Below are 22,182 nucleotides of genomic sequence, written 5' to 3'. Positions count from 1 at the left end.
CCGGCTTACATACGGATGTCTGCCGTCCGCTATCATGAGACCTTTTTTTCTTAGGGCCCAGTTCTCTTTAGACGGTGAAAAACTATCTGAAACATTATCGGTGAAGGCAGTTGGGAAATGGGAAATGTGTCCATAACTTAAATCATTCGCATTGACACGACCGACATGAACATATCGGCCATTAGCATTTGAATAGACCATTGCAATCGATTCAAATTTCATTACGGGTTTTGTAAAGCCGAACCGAATCAAGAATCAACATACAAAATTGTAAATCAGAAAGTCATTTGAGCAAGGGCGTCGCCAGCCAGTGGGCCAGGGGGGGCAGGACAAAAAAATGGAAAAAAACACCAAATTATTTAAAACATAATGTTCGTGGTTTCTTCGCGAATTGGTCAACCAGATTATTATTAAAACCCTCAAAGTTCTCAAAAATATGCTTCCTATACACACTCATCATGGGAAGACCATTGAGACGATATTCTGCCACAGTGCTTCTAAGCCAGGTTTTATTGTCCTCAAGCTGGTAGAAGATCGTTCAACAGTATATGGGTAAAGTGACCAAAATTATAAAGGCTTTTCTCGTCTCAGGGAAAAAAATGTCGACATCTTTTACGACATCCACAACACTTAATTCTTTTGAGTCAGGTTTATCTTGCCATAGTTTGATTTCGATATTGATATTTGATAAATTGTAAAATTGGGAAGACTTCACCAGCTTCTACGAGGTCTTCAAGGGACATGTCTAACATTTCCGCCGGGTGTAATTTAGATAAGGAAAATGACGGGGTGTTTTCTTCAGAAAAGCGAACTTCAAGAGAATTAATAATCGAGTCTAAGTATGGTATTATTAAAGACCTCCGCCAGAATTCTGAGGGGCTTGCTGCTGGGTGGTTGTTCTCATGTTGTTGTCTCTGAACAATACGGGCACGGACTTCATGTCTTCTCCCAGTCCAAGTTTTTCTGCGACGATAGTAGCGTCCCTAATAATTCCATTTGTGACGTTTTCTGGACCGTTACGGTGGTTTTCTATAAATTGCAAAAGGCGGCTAATCTGCTGGTATGCCTTAACTGCTTCCAAAGCTACGGATTGAAGCATGTTTACCACAGGTTCCATCATAGCCAAGTATTTGGCTATCAAAATAAAGCTGACAATAAACGAAACTGTAGAAGCTGCTGCATGGAGCTGATAAGTATTTTTTCTAGTCGCGTTATTTATTCTTATTTTCTTCCCGTGACAAGGTTTCTAAGGCCTTCATTATAACAGGAAAACTCTCTTTAAAAACTCTAATATTTTTGTGTTTCTCGCTCCACCTTGTTTCGCAAAGCTTGGAAATATTTGGTATCAATTTGCGTCTCCAAACTGATTCTTGAAAAAATGTAATAATATTTTTGATGGTACCTTCGGTGTTCCGGATTTCAGACAGACTATTTAGATCATTAACGACTAGATTTAATTTGTGTGACGAGCAGTGAAAGAACAAAGCTTTTTTATATTTTCTGCGTAGGATTGCTTGCACACCACCTTCTTTCCCGGACATCGTCGAACAACCGTCAAATCCTAAACCAACACATTTCTCCGAATCAAGATCTTCTTCTGCCAAAAACGCATCTATTGCTTGTGCAATACATTTCGCATCTAAAGCAAGGTTTAAGGCTCCAAAGTCTTGTTCCTTTATGTCGTCCTTGTTTAGGTGTCAGGCAAACCTTAGCTCGGAAAATTTTGTATCTTAGGCGACCTCTGGCGACGCAATCACACAGAATATGTTCAGCAGTTTCTGACTTGCTGTTACAAAGTCGACAATTTTTGATCTTCGAAGTATGGAGGACTTCGAAATCCCTCTCCAGTTAACCCTTGTAGCGATTTCGAGGTCGACCTGGTTATCTCCTTGTCATGTTAGACTCGAACATTCTTCTTGATAGTCGGTGATTTGCCATTCTCATGTCATGCCCAATCCACCTAAGACGTTGGGCCTTTATGAAGCGTACAATGTTTTCTCTCTCTAGGCTACCTTCAATCTCTGCGTTCGTTCGTATTCGCCAATCCCGATTATTTTTCTTTCAAAAACAAAAGTTTCTTTGTATCGCTAGCTGTCAGGCTCCATGTTTCTGATCCATATGTGGCAACCATATGTTTATTTCGGCTCCCAGATACATGAAATTTTCGACATATTCGAATGTTGCATCCTCGATAACGATGTCATAACGACTTGTAGATAATTGTCCCAGTATCCACGATATTTGTTATTGTAGCTTGAAGTACCAGATTGAATAATGTGACTGATTGTGAGAGGGCGTCACCTTGTCTTACCCCTCTACTCTATATGAACTCTCTTCCACAGCGTCCATTTACAGAAACTCTTGTCTTAGCATTCTGTAGCGTAGCTTTTGTCAATCTGAGTATACGTTTATCTCGTAGCATTTTTCAAATGTCTGCCTGACAATGATTTCTTCTGTGTAAGGTGTTAGTTTTGACAGTAGGATATTTATACATTCGAGTATTTCGTTCCCCTATAATTATTACATTCGAGTTTGTCTCCTTTTTTGTATACTGGGATGATGATGCCTGTTTCCCATGTATCTCACTTTCCCTAATGTCTTCGATTATCTTGTGCAGCTCTTTTACGACATCTGGTCTTCCATTTTTAAATATTTCGCTAGGTATGTTGTCCAAACCGGGTTCTCACTGGTGTCTTAGTGTTCTGAGAAAGGCCCGCATGTCGTTCTGTTCTGCCTAAAAGGACGGTCAAATCATATCGGGGGATTGCTTTTATCACTTAAGTTAGTTTGTCGTAGAAGGTCTCCTTTTCATCTTCTTCAGCTTCTCCATTTGGGGCATAGGCTGATATCAATGTGATATTGCGAATGCGCCCTTTGATACGGATTTTAAATAGGCTTTCGTCTATAGGTTCGAAGCCAATAATATTTTTAATTATTTTCTTGGTCGCAAAGAAACCAGTTCCTTCTACTCCTGCTTTCTTTTGGTTGCCGCTATAATAGAAAGTGGAGTCCTTTTTTCTTATTTCACCCTGCTCCTTCCATCTAACTTCCTGAATCACTACTACATCAAGTACGAACTTCTCTCCCGATTTCCTGCATCTTTCCAGGTGCCAAGAACGTTCTGATGTTCCAGGTCACCAGCTTTATTTCGTTTTTTCATTTCCTAGGTCCATTGTATTATTGCATTAAGCCCCCTTTGTTGAGACATAAAATCTCTTTGGTTTTCTTTTGCGACGCAGCTATCATACTCTCTGAATGTCTGTGCCCTTGAAGTTGTTTCTACCTTTGAATCATCCCATGTATTAATCACCTGTTTTAAGTGTCTTTTTTATAGTCCATAGCCGGGTTGGGGTCCAATAAAGGGTGACCTCTTTGGCCAGCTTGTCAATGACAATGTCTTTGTGATCTGGAACCTATCATATACCTAACTTCATTACCCCTGACGAGTTTTCTCAAGATATTCCTTGATATATACATTCCTTGACCAGCGGTTTCACAGGTGTAGGCCTGAATTGTCTTTAGGGTGGCCCGACTGTCTGTAAAGATGTTTATCCATGATCCTTTCTGTTCCTTCGCAATGTTCAAAACGGTGCAGAAGCTTATGGAAAAAACTTCAGCCAGAAAAATTGTTGTATCTAAGCTTTTTTTAACTATGTGCTTAATAAACAAATATAGATATTATTATTAAATATTGTTGAAGCAAATATGATGTTTTTATGTAAAGAACAATTTTAGTAGCAGATGTTACATACAAACATAAACAACAATTTATTAACGTTCATATATGTATAAATTGTCAGTGACTTATCAAAATTATCAAGTGTTAATCAAATAATAAAAAAAATTTTGTTATGGATCATTATTGCAAAATATGATATCAGTTAAAAGCAAACAAGATATATCAACTAAAATCCAATTTTGAGATAAATTTTTATCAAGAAAAATAATCTTATATAACAAATTCTTTGAAATTTCCTCAAACTTCTACAAATTGTAAAAATTCATATTTAAAAATAATAACTACATAACTTATAGTACAATTTTAGTTCGCGTGCGCGAATGATAATCGATCCACTTCTCTTTTTGTATAACCAGAGAAAATGGGAGTTCCTCAACGACAACCCGACAACCAAAATACATCAGATAAGCTCCAAAAATAACGGTAAATACTAAATACAAAACCTCGTCGTCTGTTTATAAACAAACTGTGTCAATTTGGTGATGATTCACGCGAGATAACACTTCGTTTGCTTTGTATATTTAAATACATATGTAAAAAGTCTCGAGATGGCTTTTTGCAATAACCCCGTTTTAAAAACGCCGACAGTTTTAGAACAATTACTCGAGGAAATCAATTTTCAACGTACGAAGGAAATGAGGCAACTTATGAAAGACGGTAAACATAACCTTAAAAAATTTGGAGTTATAAACAAATTAAATAAATTTAATTTTTGTTATTGTAGATTCTGGGTTTGTTATGCTACAAGGTACCACTTACTGGACCGATCTGTTCGTGAGACATTTCTTATTCCAAAATGAGACCAGCATTGATTGTGATGATTTGTTGTTTTTCGTTAGGAAGAAACATGTTAAAGGATCACCTAGATATTTACCTAAATTTGAGGTAATTAAAACAAAAATAAGATTAATTTAAAGAAAAATATTATGAAAAACTTAATAAAACCTGATTGTAGACTTCAAATCATGAAATGTCAAAAATTGACATTTAATATAACCTACAAAATTGATTAAATTAAAAAAATAATTTAATTAATATTTTTTTAATGTAAATAAAACATAAAAGTTTTAAAAACTAAAAATAATTAATTTGAATTAATTTCTATAAATATCGTAATTTAAATTAATAAATTGTGAAAAATTTGACGTTTAACATAACCTCAAAAAAATCTAAAATTAATTTGACATTAAACATAACCTCAAAAAATCATCTAAATTAAATTTGACATTTAACATAACCTCAAGAAATAATCTAAATTTTATTTTACTTTCAGACGGAAGTAGATGTTTTTCGTAAAGACAGTAGAAAACTCCCAATAGGTGACCCTGATATAGATTGGGAAGAAACAGTTTACTTAAATTTAATAATACACCAATTTGAATACACCTTAACGTTAGCGATTTGCACAAGAACGAGTCCGAAAGAACTACAAGTCCTTAAACGTCACTCCCAAAAAGTTTACGCATCTCCTAGTCGTCGCCGAATGGATACAAAAGGAGAAGTAGAAGAAATGACTTATCCTCACATTTGTTTTATGGTCGATAACTTCGACGAAGTCTTCCACGATATTTTAGTACGCGATGGCGAAATGGTTTGCGTCGAATTAGTTGCTTCAGATCGCGAAGGAACCATCCAAGGCGTAATATTTTTGGGGTCGATTCGTTACGATGCTTTAAAACGCGTTTACGACGCGCGACAGTCGAGTTTGAGCACGAAAATGGCTCAACGAATGACGTTTGGGTTGTTTTCAAATTCAAATGCGCAACGATGTGAATTTGTGCGGATGAAGGGACCTCAAGGAAAAGGGCATGCCGAAATGGCTGTTACTAAACCTAAAGGATCAGGGGTTGAGACTCCTACTTCAGAACCTGGGTTCTGTGCTACAGATTTATGGGATTCTGATTGGGAGGAGGACCCAGAAGATTTTTATAATTATCGTCAACAGAGGAGACTTAGCGATCCGAGTGCTAATATTAATAATTTCGTTCGAGGTGGGTGGAAAACGAAATTGGATGTTAAATCGAGATCAGAAAATGAAGGGTTGGATTCGATGGATAATGGGGTTTCTGAAATTGAAGCTGGTGATTTAAGAGATGGTAAGATAAATTATTTTAATTAATTTATTTTTTTATAAAGCACCCCACTTTCATTTATTTATTATTAGTTAAGTAGTTGCTTAAAACATAAAGAAGCAGGACTAGAGAGAAAAACATTACAACACGTAGTCAAAAATACCTAAATTTCCACAAAAAACCTTTTCATTAATAATTTTTTATTAATTTCTTTTTGTTGTTGTTTTGTAGTGGGCTCTGGTCCTGTTTCATCGACAAAAACGAATTGCTGCGGCTGTTTCCGTCGCTCCAAGCGTGATTCTCTCACCCTTTCGGATATTTACTGTCGTACACCTTTGGGGCCACCCGAACAACAGCATTGTTCTTGTGCCCCCCCACCAAATAAAATCGCAAGCTTACTCAATCAATCCGAATACGAATTGGGTAAAGAAAAACCAAAAACCATCAAACAGAAGAAAAATAAAGATGCAACAAGATCCAATGCAAATTATAACACTGAATTTGAATTTGCTGATGACGCCATTAGTTTAAATAACGAAACGAATGCGGAAAATAATACTAATAATACCGATAATGATAATAAACCGAAAGGTTCTTTAACTGAAAATCCTTATATAACTGTTAACGGTAAAGAAGAACTGCCTTGTGTGCAGGAATTAAAGAAATATTCATTAACCATATCGAACGCGTTAATATCACCGAAGAAAAACGCGAAACAAATTGAAAAGAAGACTGAGGCTAAAGTAATAATTAATCATAATGAGTTTAAAGTGAATAATGCTTTGAATCGTGCGAGTCATTTCGATGGAAATTATAATAAGTTGAATGTTAGTAAGATTTATAGTTATTGTACTTTACCAAAAAGGAAAAATGGGGCTCCACCTACAGTTGGAGTTAATAGGTGTTTTCGTCCACTTTTTTCACCTCCCAAAAGAATTACTCCAGATGGTACTCATATTTATTATTGGTGTGATTTACATAAGAAATGCAATAATGGTAATAATTATAATGATAACTTTACTAAATTAATTTTTTTTAATTTAATAAATATCAAATATAATACACTTAAACCTCGATATAACGGAAAATATTTTTAAGTCATACTATTAATATTGTCTATTTAATTTATCAGTATATTTAAACACAAATGTTAGTTCAATAATGCTGCATTCTATGTTAATAGATAAACGAAACTTGGAGTATTCCCCATGTCTATATGATGTATAAATCAAGGACATTAGAACTAGAAATGTTTGGGTTTAGCCATGCATCTCTTAAGACAGCTAAACCCAAATGTTTCTAGATCTAGTCTTAGTTCTAGTTGTAGTTGTTATTTAGCGTTACATTGTTATATATTTTTCATTGAACTTAAACTAGAACTAGTTTTAATTGTTATTCAGCGTTAAATTGTTGTATATTTTTATTAAAAATCAAACAAAAGGCAAATCAAACTGGAGGGAAAGAAGGTGCAGATAGTCACAGTATACAGGGTGTTAATAAACAAACTTTACACACGCTGTCAGGTGATAGTAGAGATAAAAGCAAGAAAAAAATCCTAATACACATAGGTCCAATACTCATTGGTTTTCGAGATATGGAATTTTTAAATTTTCATTGTCAGCTATAAATTTGAATGCGATATCGCACTACCATTAACGCGATAAAACAACAGCCGCAGAAACTGCATGTCAATAAACATTTTGTGACTTATTCTTATTTAAGCTAGCTTATTTTCGCAATGGTTCAATTTACATTCGCGGAATACGCCGATATGCAGAAAATATATAATACACATAGGTCCAATACTCATTTATATTCCAAGATACGGCTTTTACAAAAAAAAAATTACAACACGCAACGCATTTAGCACACTCGTTATCGCGGAAGATTTTCAAACTGTCGTCCTTCCTCTTGTAAACAAAGTTGCACTCGTTGTCGAAGAGAATTACGCACTCGATTGAAAGCAGTTTGATTTCTTAGTTGCTGGCAACCGACTACTATTCTCTGCCAAAGTTCATCTTCTGTATAAACTTCCGTGGCATAAACAATACCTTTTAAATGTCCCCAAACAAAAAAATCCATTGGCGTTAGATCAGGAGATCTTGGTGGCCACGCGACAGGTCCTCCACGACCAATCCATCTGTTTTCGAATCGTTCGTTTAAATAGTTTCTTACGTTTAGCGAATAGTGGGCTGGGGCACATCTTCCAGTAACTCGTTTAAATTGTCACGCAGAAAGTTCAAGTAGATTTGACATTTAACCGATTCCGTAAACGAAATGGTCCAATTAAAAAATCACCCACAATGCCGGACCAGACATTTATCGAAAATCCAAATTGATGGTTTCTAACATGAGTTGCGTGCGGATTTTCATCAGACCAAACATGCATATTGTGGAAAGTAAAAACTCCATCACGCGTAAAACAGGCTTCGTCTGTAAACAAAATCTTCCCAAGCAAATCTGGATTTAAATTACATTCATGTATCAGCCATTGGCAAAATTGGATACGGGGACGGCAGTCCGTCTCTAACCGTAGATGATGAATCTTCTGTAAGTGATACGGATGAAGTAATTGTTCTTTAAGGGTCTGCCAAACAGATACAGGATTTACGCCGATAGCTCTACTTATTCGCCTGGTACTCACGTGGGGATTATTATCTACAGCTTGCAAAATATTATCTCTCGGTGTTTGGCGTGCGGACTGTACGAAGTTTGCCAGTGTCTGATTTTGGCGGCTTAAAGCATCCTGTTTCTCTGATCCTACGGTCGACTTCTTGAAAGGTTTATCTCTACTATCACCTGCCAGCGTGTGTAAAGTTTGTTTATTAACACCCTGTATAGCAAAGCAATGAAAGAGGCAATAAGGCAATGGGAAGAGATGACAGGAGGAGAGGGGGGGATGTCTGATTACACAGACCTGCAAAAATGAATTTAATAAAAACTTTTTTGAATATTTAGGGTGATCTAACAGTTTTCAAACGTGCTGAATCCGAAAATGGCAACAGTTTTTCACGCTTTTCCGCATCTCAACACAATAACCTGAAACTAACTGGTATGAATATAGACTAACTGGATTTCTTAGATGAAGTGACCAGCAGTAGTCACCAATCATACTGACATTCCAATTACCCTGATATCTCCACTCCATGGTCTTAATATCCAAATAAGAATGTAGAAAGTGAACTTTTATGCTCATCAGGCATTGTACATCAGGCAATGTATTGAAGAGTGCATTCCTAGTTAACTGGACAGGTGGCTTTGTTGTCTTTGTATAGACATTTTCAAACATATTTTGTTCTTCTATCTCATTTATCATAAATTGTAAAGCTATATCTGCTTTTCCTAGTGCAATACACCGCTAACATAAGGCTTTTACAGTCAGCTTTGCCGCTTCCAATATGGTTACTAACGCTTTAATAAGTTCGTACTGTGAATCTACAAGAAAGGGCTCTTTTATGTCAACCATTGCTTTACGTGTGCATTTTTCTAATAATATGAATCGCTCCAACATATCAAACAGTGTACTCCACCTAGTCTGACAATTTAAAATTAATTTCATTTCTTTTTCATGGTCTTTTTTTTTGTGTAATTTTGTAATATCAAATGCGTGCTTGCAGTGTCAACCGATAGATCGAGTGAATCGAGTCTTATTCTTCAAGAAATAGTAAATTAATGACATAAACATAACCCCGAATATCCCGAAATTATAATCGATTTCCCGAGATAATTTTCGAGATTTAAATATGTACGGAATCCCTATCTGTATATTTAATTTTGTTAAGCAACTCTTCCAAATTCTCGTAATTTTCTTTGAGGTGTACAAAATGCCCTAGAAGAAGAGATGCATATGTGTTACCATTGTGTCTTCAGGCTTCTTTTTGAAGAATCAATGAAAAGCCTTCATTTATCAGCTTTGTATTCAATTTCAAACTTTTAAACCAAACCAGGAACATCACAACAGTAAACCAACTCGCCTTCTTGTTTGAAATAGTCAGTGTTTATTCCTTGCTTTGCTATTTCATTCAGAAATATGTTCCAACAGCCAGCTTTTTTTCTTTTAGTCTAGAACAAAAGAGTTCAGCATTCTCCTTGGTAAGTCCCAAGTCTCTCACCAAATCATCAAGCCGATTCAGACTGAGCGAAAAGTTGTGGGGTGGCATAATCTAAAGGATCTTGAAAATCTTCATTCACATCAGAATCACTAGAGCTTGTCACACCTAGCGTTGCTGGAGGCTGAGGTACAGATACATCTGGTCCATGAGCTACAGGTCGCATATCAGAAGGAAGCCGGTGATACACTACATCTCTTTTATTATTAGAGTTATAGCCATTAAAATCATAGTAGCAAAAATAATAGTCATCACTGTGATTTTTTGGTTCCCTCCACACCATCGAAATGCCAAATTTGAATGATTTTTTTACCTCATTACTACTTCCTGCGATCTTCTACACAAATATAGCACACTTTGTGAGGTGCCCATGATTTGTCCTGGTCCCCAAGTCTCACCCCGAAATAGTACCTAACAAAGTGTGTAATGTTTCTCTGGTGTTTCTTAATGACAAGTTCACCACAAATGTAACAAACATTTTCGGGAGAATTACCAAATAAACACACAGATGAGCGCGTAGAAGGGTGTTTGTGTTGAGATGACTTAGAGAAGTGAGGTATCGAGGATTACTCATTCATGACGATATTTGCGAAAAAACTAAGGGTGATGGAAATATTTCATTATTTTTCTCGGATTCAGCACCCAAAAATCAATAAAGATCGGCAAAAAAATTTTTTTAGTCGCAGACCTGTGTTATTGGAGGGGACTTTAATGCGTGAATAGGGGAAGAGGGTGTTGTGATGGGGCGACGATCCAGAGATAAGACACTGAATGGAGAAGGAAAGGAGATGTTGAGGTGGGCGGAGAACTGAATGGGAATAGGGAGGAAGAAAATGAAAAGGAATATACTTATATGGGTGCAAGGGAGGCGTCTGTGATAGATTATGTGGTAGTGAACCAAGAAATGTGGGAGAGGGTGGATAGATTCAGGGTGATAGATCTGGTAGATTCGGATCACCAACCGTTGAAGGTGCGATTGAAGAGGGTAGGAGGGAGAAGGCGGCGAGAAGAGGAAGTAAAATATGTTAAGACAGAACACTACAGGGGAAAATTGATGTCACGAACGGGCCTTTGAACTGTACACCTGTTCCCGAGATGTAGCACTCCTCTTAGATTCTACCATCTTTGGTATAAATATAAAGCCAGGTAGACTGAATGCAACGATGTGGAGTTATCCGAATTTGTGTGCATTAGAATTATTCATTCAAATATCCCGTATTAGTCCGTTATATTGAGGTTTTACTGTATTTAATAAATATTCATAAATTGATTTTTTTTATAGAACTCGATGATGGAGCTTATAACCCATTGTGGACAATGAGAGGATTTACTCAAACATTCCACTTTTGGAAAGAGAACAAACGAGCTCAATCAGTTCCTTTGAACGCGTTTTTAACGTACGTTACATTGCCTTGGTGGAGTATCGCAAAAGGTAATTTCTAAATTTAATTAATACAAAAAGTAAAATTTTTTTTGTTGTAGATATTTTAGATCATCGAGAAGGTCCCATTTTAACATTCTAGTATTTTTGGTACATTTTATAAACGTACAGAAACGAACAAAAAAAAAAGACAGCCACAAAATACTCTAGTCATAAAACACTCTTCTTTATTATTAATACTTAATTAAGTTTTGTATTTTGTAAGATTTATTTAAAACTGTGATTCTTTTTGTTTAAAAACCCTCAGATCTAAATCAATCGATCTGTGATACAAAAAAAAACTTTAGTTTTTTTGTGTCGTTATGATTTTGTAATTTCTTGAAACAACAACAAAAAAAATAAAATTAAATGATATTCTCAATTTAAAAGTTTGTTTGATTTCTGTGTTGACCTCAGGTCATGGAACCCATTCCAAGAACCGTTGATAACGTTAAAGATATCATGTTTAATAAACATCCGTTCATTTCTTCTTGTTTTAAAATAGTTTAAACGAGTAATCTAAGTGAGAGTAACGCGATGAAGGTCGCACTTTGGGGGTTTATATTCGTTTTAGGGGTCGTTGTCGTTTTGGGGTGTCCGCGAGAACCAAGTCCTTATCATTCGCACGTAGGGAAATTAGAAGGGGATAATGGATTTCAAATTAAAGTTAATGAAAATCCCGAAAAGTATATACCAGGACAAATTTATACAAGTAAGTTACTTAATTATTTTTCTTTTTTTATTGGGATGTCGACAAAAAAGGCTAAATAATTAAAAAAACACTTTTAAGACCAAATAGTCTAAAACAAACAATTAATGTTTATGATTGTGCAAGGTTGAATTGAAAATTGATAAGTCTGATATTTTATGGTTTGAAAAAACTATTATTAAGATAAGTATGCCAGCATGCGAGACTCTATATTTAATTTGATCGTATTGTAGCTTGATAAGTTGTATAATTTTAATATAATTCCTCAGACAGAGATTCCATCAATCTATTCAACATCACCCTGTTGAAAATTGTACTGGAATCTCCTAGCAAGATTTTTAAACTAACACTAGCATTATCAGTAGAACTAACCCTAAATCTAGAACTAGAAACTTTCGGGCTTTCTTTTGAAAAACTGTTACTTATCCTAGCAAGTTTATTAATTTGCTGTAATCGTTGCTGCACTTCGAAAGGTTACCCTTTTTCCCTATTTTGACAATGATGTCTTCAAGCCATTCTGCAGGAAATGTCTCGGTATTCGAGATATCCTGGAATGAGAGGTATAGATCAACAGTAGTAGTTTAGTTTTTGTATTGATGCTTTTGATATGGTATTGATGTTACTGAAGAATTGACATTGACAAATACATTTTTATAATAATACAATGATATTACATTGCTTCGGTTACAGTTTCTTTCTAAACTCAATAAAACACAGATATACAAATACTTATACAGCAATTTATTTTTAGTGTACTTAATGGGTTCAAGAACATTTGAAAATGTCCAACATTTTAAACGTTTCACAATTAATGTTGAATCATCCCAAGAACCTGGAAATTTGTCCCCACAAAAAGTGGGCACGTTTCAATTATTTGGGGATTCTCTTTCAAAGTTTAACGAAGATTGCGTGAATACAATCTCGGAAACGAGCGTTTTACCAAAAACTGAAGTATTTTTTATGTGGAAAGCTCCACCACCAGGATCCGGTTGTGTAACATTCAGGTTAATTTAGAAATAAAATAACTTTTTAATCTTTGAAATCATATATATTTTAATTTTTTAGAGCAATGGTTCTTGAAGATTCCAAACGTTGGTTCGCCGATGAAGGAAAATTAAGCAAAACGTTTTGCGAACAAACCGAAAACGATCTTAAATTTAATCCTGATGATTGTTGCGCTTGTGATGAAGCAAAATATAATGTAAAATTACAAAATTTTTCCTTAAATTTTTTTAACATAATATATAATTTACACATTTTTAGTTAATATTTGAAGGTATCTGGTCGAATAAAACCCATCCAAAAGATTTTCCATTTTCACTTTGGCTTACTCATTTTTCCGATATTATTGGGGCTTCCCACGAGCGCAATTTCACATTTTGGGGTGAAGGTCAAATTGCATCTGAAGGATTTCGAAGTTTAGCCGAATGGGGTTCTGTGAGGCTTATGGAAAGCGAATTAAGGGCGAAATCAAAGTATTTACGATCGATTATTAAAGCGGCTGGTTTATGGTATCCTCACGTTAACACAAACACTTCTGCGACGTTTAAAGTTGATAGGAGACATAATTTAATATCACTAGCTTCAATGTTTGGTAAGTTAATTTAAATAATATTTAAAATATAATGATTCAAAGATACGTATTACAAATTATGGTTGGTACTTAGGTATACACATTCCGTTAAATATTTTTTCATCACCCTTACACTTGACAGTCTCGAAGCTTTTAAAATGGGTACATCTTTGCGTTACGACATTATTGTTGGGAAAGTTGTAGATAATTTGACAAAGAGCCAAAAAATAAAGACCGAATAGAAGAAAATGCATCGTTCTTAATACGTAAATAGACTCTAAAATGTTTTCAAAATAATCCTACTTTTATAACCAATCCAGTCAATCCAGATTTTATCTGTTTGTTCTAATAAATAGAAATAAATTACAAGTATATTGAGATAATATTTTAAGCAATAAATTCTCGACTTTGAACAGCACGAAGTTATGCATGATGCAGTTTTAAGTATCTTGATTATCCCAATATAGAGATATAGACTTTAATTGTAAACAAACAAATTCGCAGTCCTTTTGTCCTTGTTATTGCTCGGCAGAATTTTCATGGAAGTTGTGCCGTGATGTTTATGATAAGGTCCGTATACCTTGTAGGGGATCTTCCACGCGACGTTTTTCCAGCTACTATGCCCTCTAAGTCAGTCCTTCTCACATTCGCACCACGTGTCCAAAATATTTTGCTATGTTTTGAACTACCACGCCTCGCCATCTGTTTTTGGTTTCAATTGTTGTAGTGTTGTCTATAACGTTAGTTGTCCTCTGCGTCCACGGAATTTTTAGAATTCTGCACTAGCAAAACATCTCCATGGCATCAATTTTCTTTTTGCACTCTGATCTGCAAAGAAAGATAGAGAACATCAGACTCCTTACCAGTCTCATTTTCGTTGTTAAAGATATTGACTACTTCATGTGCATGTTAGTCTAGTCATGATTTCTTCACGATAGGTAAATGACTGTATAATAAATGTATCAGACAAAAAGACTTTGTACATACTTTTATGTGTTTTTAAGAACATCTTAAACTGTGGCTGTTACAGTTTTAAGTTTTTGCAAGAACTTCTTCAACTTTTTCAAGAAGTTGTGAAAGTTACTAATGCATAAGGCGGATTAAACATAGGTATTGTTTTTGCATAGAGGGATTACGAAACATCTTCAATATTAATATTTAAAATAGAGAATGCAGTGTAAAGAACCAATAGACCCCCATCATCTTCATACTCCCAAGCAAATTCAAAATCAGTAGCCATCAAGTCACAATCTGAATCTAAAGCGTATACATTTGACGATGCCATATCTCATCAACTGTTGGCTTATACATAAAATTGAAAAAAAGAATAAAATTCTTCGTGTTACAAAGACTACGAATTTTTTAAGTGAGAAATTAGGTGTTACTTCAGCTAGGAAAGATGTAGAATATGTAGCAATTCACACAGACATAAATTCCATAATTAATAACAACAACATTATCAATAGTATTGGTAAAAACAACAAAAAGATTGTTAGAAAAAGCGCTACTCAAAATGATGCACAATATCTGTTTATGGTATTAACTACATCGCCTCGTCTGGAATCAACTTCCGTTTTTGACCTATATGAGGTGCTTGATTACTACTTTTTTGATTAATACAATTATCGCAAAACCTTTGGGGCTAACTAATTTTAGCTTTTTCCAATCTTATCTTAATATTAATTGGTATCGCTTCCGATTGACGTGCTGCAATATGTACTGATAAGTTTTGATCAATGATTTCGACTAAACTAAGCGATCTCTCATTGCTATGATGTTTCTACTTGTTTTTGCAAACCATGATGTGATATAATTTTTGCCCAGTGCTTTGAATTTTATAATGAAGAAATTCAATGAAGTGCAAATAAAATGGTAAACCATGTATAAAGCAGCCTACTCAAGACAACCTCACCTATTACACATATTTTAACAAATGAGTCTCTTATTTTCGGTTTTATGAGTAGAGGAGATTATGTTGCAGAACTCTATGTATGGTAGATATGAAAAGCAATGCATGCTCTGTTTAGGATACTTTTAGGATTTTTGTCATCCTGGCTTTCAGCTCGATTCTTATTTTCTTTCTTCTTCTTATCGAAAGTCTTATGACTTGGTTCTGCTTCTTCTGTGATACTGAGGTCTAGCTGTCTTTCCATCGCTTTGAAGATCTTCTTATCGGCCTTTTTATGTACGTTTTGCCAAACACAACTGATCCATTTTTGACTCATATGACGATGTGACGGTGTTGCATTCTTCTCTGATTTCTGTGTTTCTCTTACGATTCTCATTCGATTCGAGTACAATAAAAGATCCAGCTCGATATTCAGGAGTGCCACGAGTTAATTGTAGAGCGTGGATACACCCTCCCTGCATACACGCTAGATGTAGATGAAACCAATCCACATATGACTACCTATGTGGTTGCACCTTGGGGGAATATGCTAAATCGTTGGAAGTTGAAGCAAAGGAGATCGGTTAAAGACTATGTATAGGTACTTTGCTAATGATGACAACATGGGAGAACTAAGTTTAAGTGTAATCTGGTTAACTACATCTGCACATCATTCTAAAGATAATCAAATATACCACAGTCTGTCTCAATCCCGGATAAAGTGGGACGAATGAGCGAAATCACATATAATCTTTCTTAATTTTAGCAGGAATTACGTTTATTTACAAGCACTATAAACATTCACGAAAAATAAATAAAATAAATACATAAAAAAGAAAAAGGAAGTAACTAATTAAGAATGTGTGTTTGGATTACTAAACCAGTAATAGATTAACACAATTTCCGCCCACCACACGATTACGAATTTGATAACGAACTTTTACTACAAAAGCAACTCAAACAATGGAAATTCAGAAAGTCAATAAAAATTCCTTATTTAAATAAACCACATTAAATTACCGGTGTAACTATTTTAATTCGTATCATCTGAACATCACGATGACGAGTGACGAAGATAGTAGATTGGAAGAAAACTTGCAGTTTAGAAGACGCATATTTTGAAAATCATTATGTAAAGATCTGATTCTAGCAGATATAAAAGAGTGATTATCAATCGAATGCCAGGGGAACTTTAATTAAGCACATTAAGTAATTTCTAGCCAGTCTTTGCAAGTGCTAGATGCTAGACGACTTGATATTAAATGTATTTAGAATTTGTATTGTTAATGGTGGAAGAAAAAAAATACACCCACCAGTTAAAGAACTATCAAAGAACTAGTACATATAGTGTCATGAACCACCTAATTATATCTTCTTGGCATGTAGTGAGGTCTCACATCTTTCAGAACGCTCATAAGTTTTTTTTTATTTAAATAGTTTATAATTTTGATCATGACTTACGATTAGATCAATGAGTGATATTTTTCAAACCTCATCTACTAATTTAGAGAGTTGAGATTCGATATTCATCGTAAGGATTTAAATTAAAATACCCTGGGGTTCTTTGTACGACGAAAAATAGTTTAAATACTAAATCCATTAGTTCCTGAAGTCGCGTGGTGTCCCTCCGATTTGTTTTGCTTATATTTTGCTCTTCATTATTGACGTCGTGCCTGAGGAAGGTTTTTTCTTGAAACCGAAACAGCTGTAGCACTGATTTGCCAGTTTTAATAAACTATTTTTCGTCGTACAAAGAACCCCAGGGTATTTTAATTCTCATCTACTAAGGCTACGAAGCTTATACACAAGAAACTACTCACTAACACAAATTACACTACCTTGAAGAATTGGATCCTCTTGAGTTCTCTGATCTGGTTGAAGAAGTTGCTGTACCAAGGAGTATACCCAGGTGTACCAGTATAAGCGTTTTCCTGATTAACTCTAAAGACTTGATCTCAGATATAAGACTTCAGCAATTGTGCCAACTAGCTAGGTAAGGGCTTGCTTAATTTGTAGTGAAATCGCACACTCTATCAAAAGCTTAAGGTACATTTAGAAATACGGTGGAACAAACCATTCTTTCTTCCAGCACTTTTTCAATTATATCTGTGATCCTGTGAAACTGTTTAATAGTTTTGTGACTCTTTCTAAAATTAGATGAGGGAGTTTGATCCATGTTGACCAGTTATTTTTTATATAATATAAATTCAATAAAAGCAATACTTTTTCTGGTCTTTTTCAATTTATTGTCTAACCGGTTTCGGCTTACGCCATCATCAGAGACATTAGAAATATAGATTAGATTTTAGCAACTTATTTTCCATTTAATTGTTCATGTAAACGGCTTCACAAAGGTATACAAGATAAAATTATAAATATGAACACATTAAAACTCACGTTAAAAGTTAAAATTTACACGTTAAAATATATAACAATACTATGATAGTAGTGTTATATATTTTATTTAGTATTGTTTTATATTAAACAATGTGTAAATTTTAACTTACCTGTGAGATGACACTTCATTGCTGGTAATTTCTATACCTTGGGTACATTCTGTAATTTCTATTGGTATTTCTTTTGAAACAATGGATCTGATATATCTTTCCCTTGGGTAAGATTCTTCTAGTCGAGAATATCTTGACACTGCTTTGGCTGAAAAGTGTTTTCAAGATATTCAGCATATCTGTTGGCCTTTTCTGCATTACTTTCTGCCCACCTACTTTCTAATTGGTAGATTTTGTTGGATTGGTCTTAAGCAAAGGTTCACAATGTGCGGATTGGATGTTTGTCTAAATATATCAATAAGGCTGTACAAGAACTTCCTTTGTTTAACCAAATCAAAACCATCGATCCTATTAAACGTGACGGCGTGGGTAGCATTCTTTTATTACTGATTACTGGGGCGATAGCGCACTTCTATTGTGTTTCACTTATGAGATGGACATAACGCTGAATAAGCTCAAGGCGGCTTTACCAAAACCGTATTTACTTAACCCAAGTCCCCGAATTATATTCTGAGACATTCCGTTGCTAATTTTCAATATCTACTGCCAAAACACAATTCTGCCATAACTGGTTGTCAACATCACATCAAATAAAAACTGTGTTAGAAGCTTACTACTGACCCACCGTTTGGATTTACTTTCAAACAACCAATACAGTTTCTGTAACTTTGTACAGAATAACGTTTGGATGTCTTCTCCACAAATAATGACATGGTTTTTGGTGGTAAAAATATGACAGAGACACTACGCTGATGAATAGTTGCTTTGATAGGGGTGGGAAGATTTTCATGTCTTGATATCTTATATGAAAGTATCAAGTCAAGTTTTTTTCCATCTTTCTCGTAGTCGGATTTTTTTTTTAATAATATACTCGAAGGTTATTCAGCTTCTTGATTTGATTTGATCAATATCACAACCTTATCAATTTATTTAGTTTATTTGTGCTTCAGCTTTATCAACTTGTTTAGCACATCTGTTCTAGTTTCGGAAAATTATAAAAATTGAATATAAGAACGAATGCAAGAAAACGCATTATTTTTACTACTCAAACACTCAATTTTATTAATTTCAAACATTTTCTTGTACATATTTTTATTAGTTTCGCAAATTACATGTTTTCTGGCTATCTTGTTTACATACAGATATGAATGTTGAAAAATAACACACTAATTCTAAAATAGATATAATTTAAGATTATAACCATACATTTTTTTAATTATTTTTTTAAACTCGTTGAAAATTTAATAATTTTCCTACACTTATTTTTCACTTTCACATAACCATCTAAACACGGAGCCCCAACGATGTTGCTTGATTTGGTGTTTTCAAACATCTTCATAAAATTCTTAACTTCACGTATTTCTCGTTTGTCCTTTCCGCTTTGTACCATTTGGAAATGAAGAGAAATTATTAAAATAACGGAAAATAACCACCACGAGATTCGCATTTTCATCTCAAAAAAAGGAAATTATAATATTATAGTAGAGCGCCGTTATTTATTACAACAAATGAGATTAGATTAGATTTAACCTTGGTCTGAAAAAAACATAATTTTCTTCCCGATGAAATTTTCTAGGTCCTACGCCGGATTGGGTCGTTGGAGTTAACGGATTAAATTTATGTTTAAGAAATTGTACGTGGATAGAAAATTTGATTTTGGACCTTTATCCTTATGACGCAGGAACTGATAGTGGAATCACTTATATGGTACTAAGAAAATCAATAAAAATTATTTTTTTGTAAATAATTTTTTTTAGTCCCCAAATAGTGAAACTAAACCTCGCGAAAAAATGTATAGAATCACTACAACTTATCCGGAAGATCCTAGAGCACCATTTTATGACCCAAGTAAAAATGAAATGCATCCTTTAGCTAGGATGTATTTAACAAGAGAAAAAGTCATTCCAAAATCATGCGATGAAAAATTTTTAAATGCTCAATTAGAAGTGGAGGTTAATGAAAATACGGAAGATACATCAAGAGGTTTTTTTGGTCTTAATCATTTCCACAAAAATATTTTTTTTTAATTATTATTGTAGTTGAATGCAGCGTAACCGAATACTCCTCATGGAGCGATTGTTCAGTTACTTGTGGTAAAGGTTTAAGAATGCGCACAAGAGAATATAAAATGCCACAAAAAGCACAAATGTTTAGTTGTAATCGACAATTAGTTTCAAAGGAAATGTGTGTTGCCGCTGTACCAGAATGCGAAAAGTAAGAAATTTAAAAAAGTGATTAATTAATATACATCTTTTTAATTTTAAGCAAACCAGCCGAAGATTCCGAAGAAAAATTAGAAGTAAACGATGGTATTTGCGCAACAACCGAATGGACTCTTTGGTCGGAATGTTCTTCAACTTGCGGAGTTGGAATGAAGACCAGAAGTCGTCAATTTTTGGATGCAATGGGAAGAAAGAAATGTCCTCATATTTCAACAAGTAAATAATTTTTTTTCTATTTAAACGTTTGTAATGGTGCAAAATTCGATTCGAAATTTTGACGAATTTATACGTTGTGATGGTGATATTGTAATGATTTTATTTAAAGTGTTATAGGATTACCTTGCAGATTATGATCCAAAATGCATGATTTTATTAGATATAGGCTTCTAGCGAGATCAAAGATATGGACTCAATACTGCCATATTGACTCAAAATTACTTATCTTTTGATCCAGAAAGACACAAATATCCGTCGGTACAGATTTTGATTATGAATACTCCAGCACCGTCTAAAGGAGTGACGTGGAGAACGATTTCGTGTGAACAATGACTTGAATTTTGTTTGGTTGCTCCTAAAAAATCTGCAGAACTCGTCGAAAGATGTTTGATGAAATTTCGTTTCATAATAAGCGGTAGATTTCCAGGATATCCTCTAGAAGAATGATGTGGTTTGGAGAGTGAAGAGCTCCGTATTAATCTATGATCGATATCTGTGTATGAACCTTTGAAAACAGATTCCATCTCGATGCCAAATGCCCGAATGCAAGGAACAAGACCTAGGGCTCTAGGGGAAAGTCGACAGCAAGATGGGAGAAGGAAAGGGATTCTTGACGTTCCTGGTCAGAGATATACTTGGTCCAGAAAATGGTGAAAGGAAACCATGGATAGAGAGGCTTGGAGGAAAAAATTGAGGGAAGCCATGATGAAATGCAGTGATAATACCAATTCTACTATGAGCCACAAGATAGCATATAGAACGGCACCAATGCAAACGCTAGTCACTCTAAAAATTTATTTATTTAAGTTCATTTTATCATAAAATCAAATAATGCTTTGTTTCAGTGGAAAAAGAAAAATGTATGGAACCACCATGTCAACCAGATCAAATTGAAGTACCAGATCCGATGTGTCCTGTATCCGAATGGAATGATTTTAGTCCTTGTAGCGCTTCATGTGGAAAAGGAGTTAAATTCCGAACGAGATTATTGCTCGTCGAACCCGGTTTACAAGAAAAATGTAGCTCAAGAGTTGAATTAATGCAACAGAGACCTTGTATGGATTATGTGGATTGCACTTTCGACATGGCAACTGCAAAACGAGTGTGTATGGAAGAACCAATTCAAGGACCCTGCACCGGATACTTTAATAGATGGTACTTTGAACCCAGCAAGCAAATGTGTGTTCCTTTTGTTTATGGGGGTTGTAGAGGAAATCGAAACAATTTCTTAACGGTAGATGAATGCAATGAAGCATGTAAAATAATGAGAGGTAAATTAAGTTAAATTATTATAAACAAAAATTTGTATGGGATAATGTGTTTTTATTAAATTTAACAGGTGAAATACAAAATCCTAATTTAGCACCAACAGCCTCACCTGCAATCGATTGTATGGTTTCTGACTGGTCTCCATGGTCTGGATGTAGCGTTTCTTGTGGTAAAGGTTTTCAATACAGGCAAAGAATGATTAAAAGAGAACCGGAAAATAACGGAAAACCTTGCCCGAATTTAACAAAGAGGAAAAAATGTATTAGAGCACCATGTTTATAAGGAAGTGCAAGTTTATTTTAGTTTTGTAAATTACTTGCAAAAGATTTTAATTTTTTTTGTATAAATTTTTCTTAATTACTGGTAAAAAAAGAAATACAATAAATATAATAATTATGAGTAATTAAATTATATTATTTTTTCCCCCACTTTTCTATCTTTTTGAAGAAAGAAGATGT

At 34.6% G+C, this 22,182-nt stretch overlaps 2 protein-coding genes and 1 long non-coding RNA gene across 4 annotated transcripts; 2 read left to right on the top strand and 1 right to left on the bottom strand.

Annotated features, from left to right (window-relative positions):
* Positions 1–4,062: 4,062 nt before the first annotated feature.
* LOC111424124 (uncharacterized protein KIAA0930 homolog) lies at positions 4,063–11,729 on the top strand. 2 transcript variants are annotated; one of them, XM_023057556.2, is made up of 6 exons: positions 4,063–4,396; positions 4,464–4,624; positions 5,013–5,835; positions 6,043–6,807; positions 11,203–11,352; positions 11,403–11,729. In XM_023057556.2, the coding sequence occupies exons 1-6, from the start codon at positions 4,288–4,290 to the stop codon at positions 11,441–11,443; spliced, it is 2,049 nt and encodes a 682-aa protein (XP_022913324.1). In that variant the 5' UTR covers positions 4,063–4,287; the 3' UTR covers positions 11,444–11,729. The 2 variants fall into 2 exon arrangements, with proteins under 2 accessions (XP_022913324.1, XP_022913325.1); XM_023057557.2 differs by lacking the exon at positions 6,043–6,807 and having other exon boundaries at positions 4,068–4,396.
* Positions 11,730–11,789: 60 nt separating this feature from the next.
* Positions 11,790–22,132, top strand: LOC111424141 (extracellular matrix protein f-spondin). The gene is made up of 10 exons (XM_023057573.2): positions 11,790–12,052; positions 12,801–13,053; positions 13,115–13,250; positions 13,313–13,643; positions 19,594–19,724; positions 19,775–20,000; positions 20,057–20,231; positions 20,283–20,455; positions 21,301–21,726; positions 21,795–22,132. Exons 1-10 carry the CDS (start codon positions 11,878–11,880, stop codon positions 22,004–22,006), a joined length of 2,238 nt encoding a protein of 745 aa, XP_022913341.1. The 5' UTR covers positions 11,790–11,877; the 3' UTR covers positions 22,007–22,132.
* LOC139431690 (uncharacterized) lies at positions 13,431–19,599 on the bottom strand. Its single transcript, XR_011641747.1, has 2 exons — positions 17,349–19,599; positions 13,431–14,450 (listed from the first exon to the last, which is right to left on the bottom strand). It is a non-coding gene; the product is annotated as an uncharacterized lncRNA (long non-coding RNA).
* Positions 22,133–22,182: the final 50 nt, after the last annotated feature.

This window comes from Onthophagus taurus, chromosome 11, assembly GCF_036711975.1.
Source record: "Onthophagus taurus isolate NC chromosome 11, IU_Otau_3.0, whole genome shotgun sequence".
NCBI classification, from domain to species: domain Eukaryota; kingdom Metazoa; phylum Arthropoda; class Insecta; order Coleoptera; family Scarabaeidae; genus Onthophagus; species Onthophagus taurus.
Note: the sequence above shows the minus strand (reverse complement) of the source record. Positions and strands in the feature narration are given on the sequence as shown.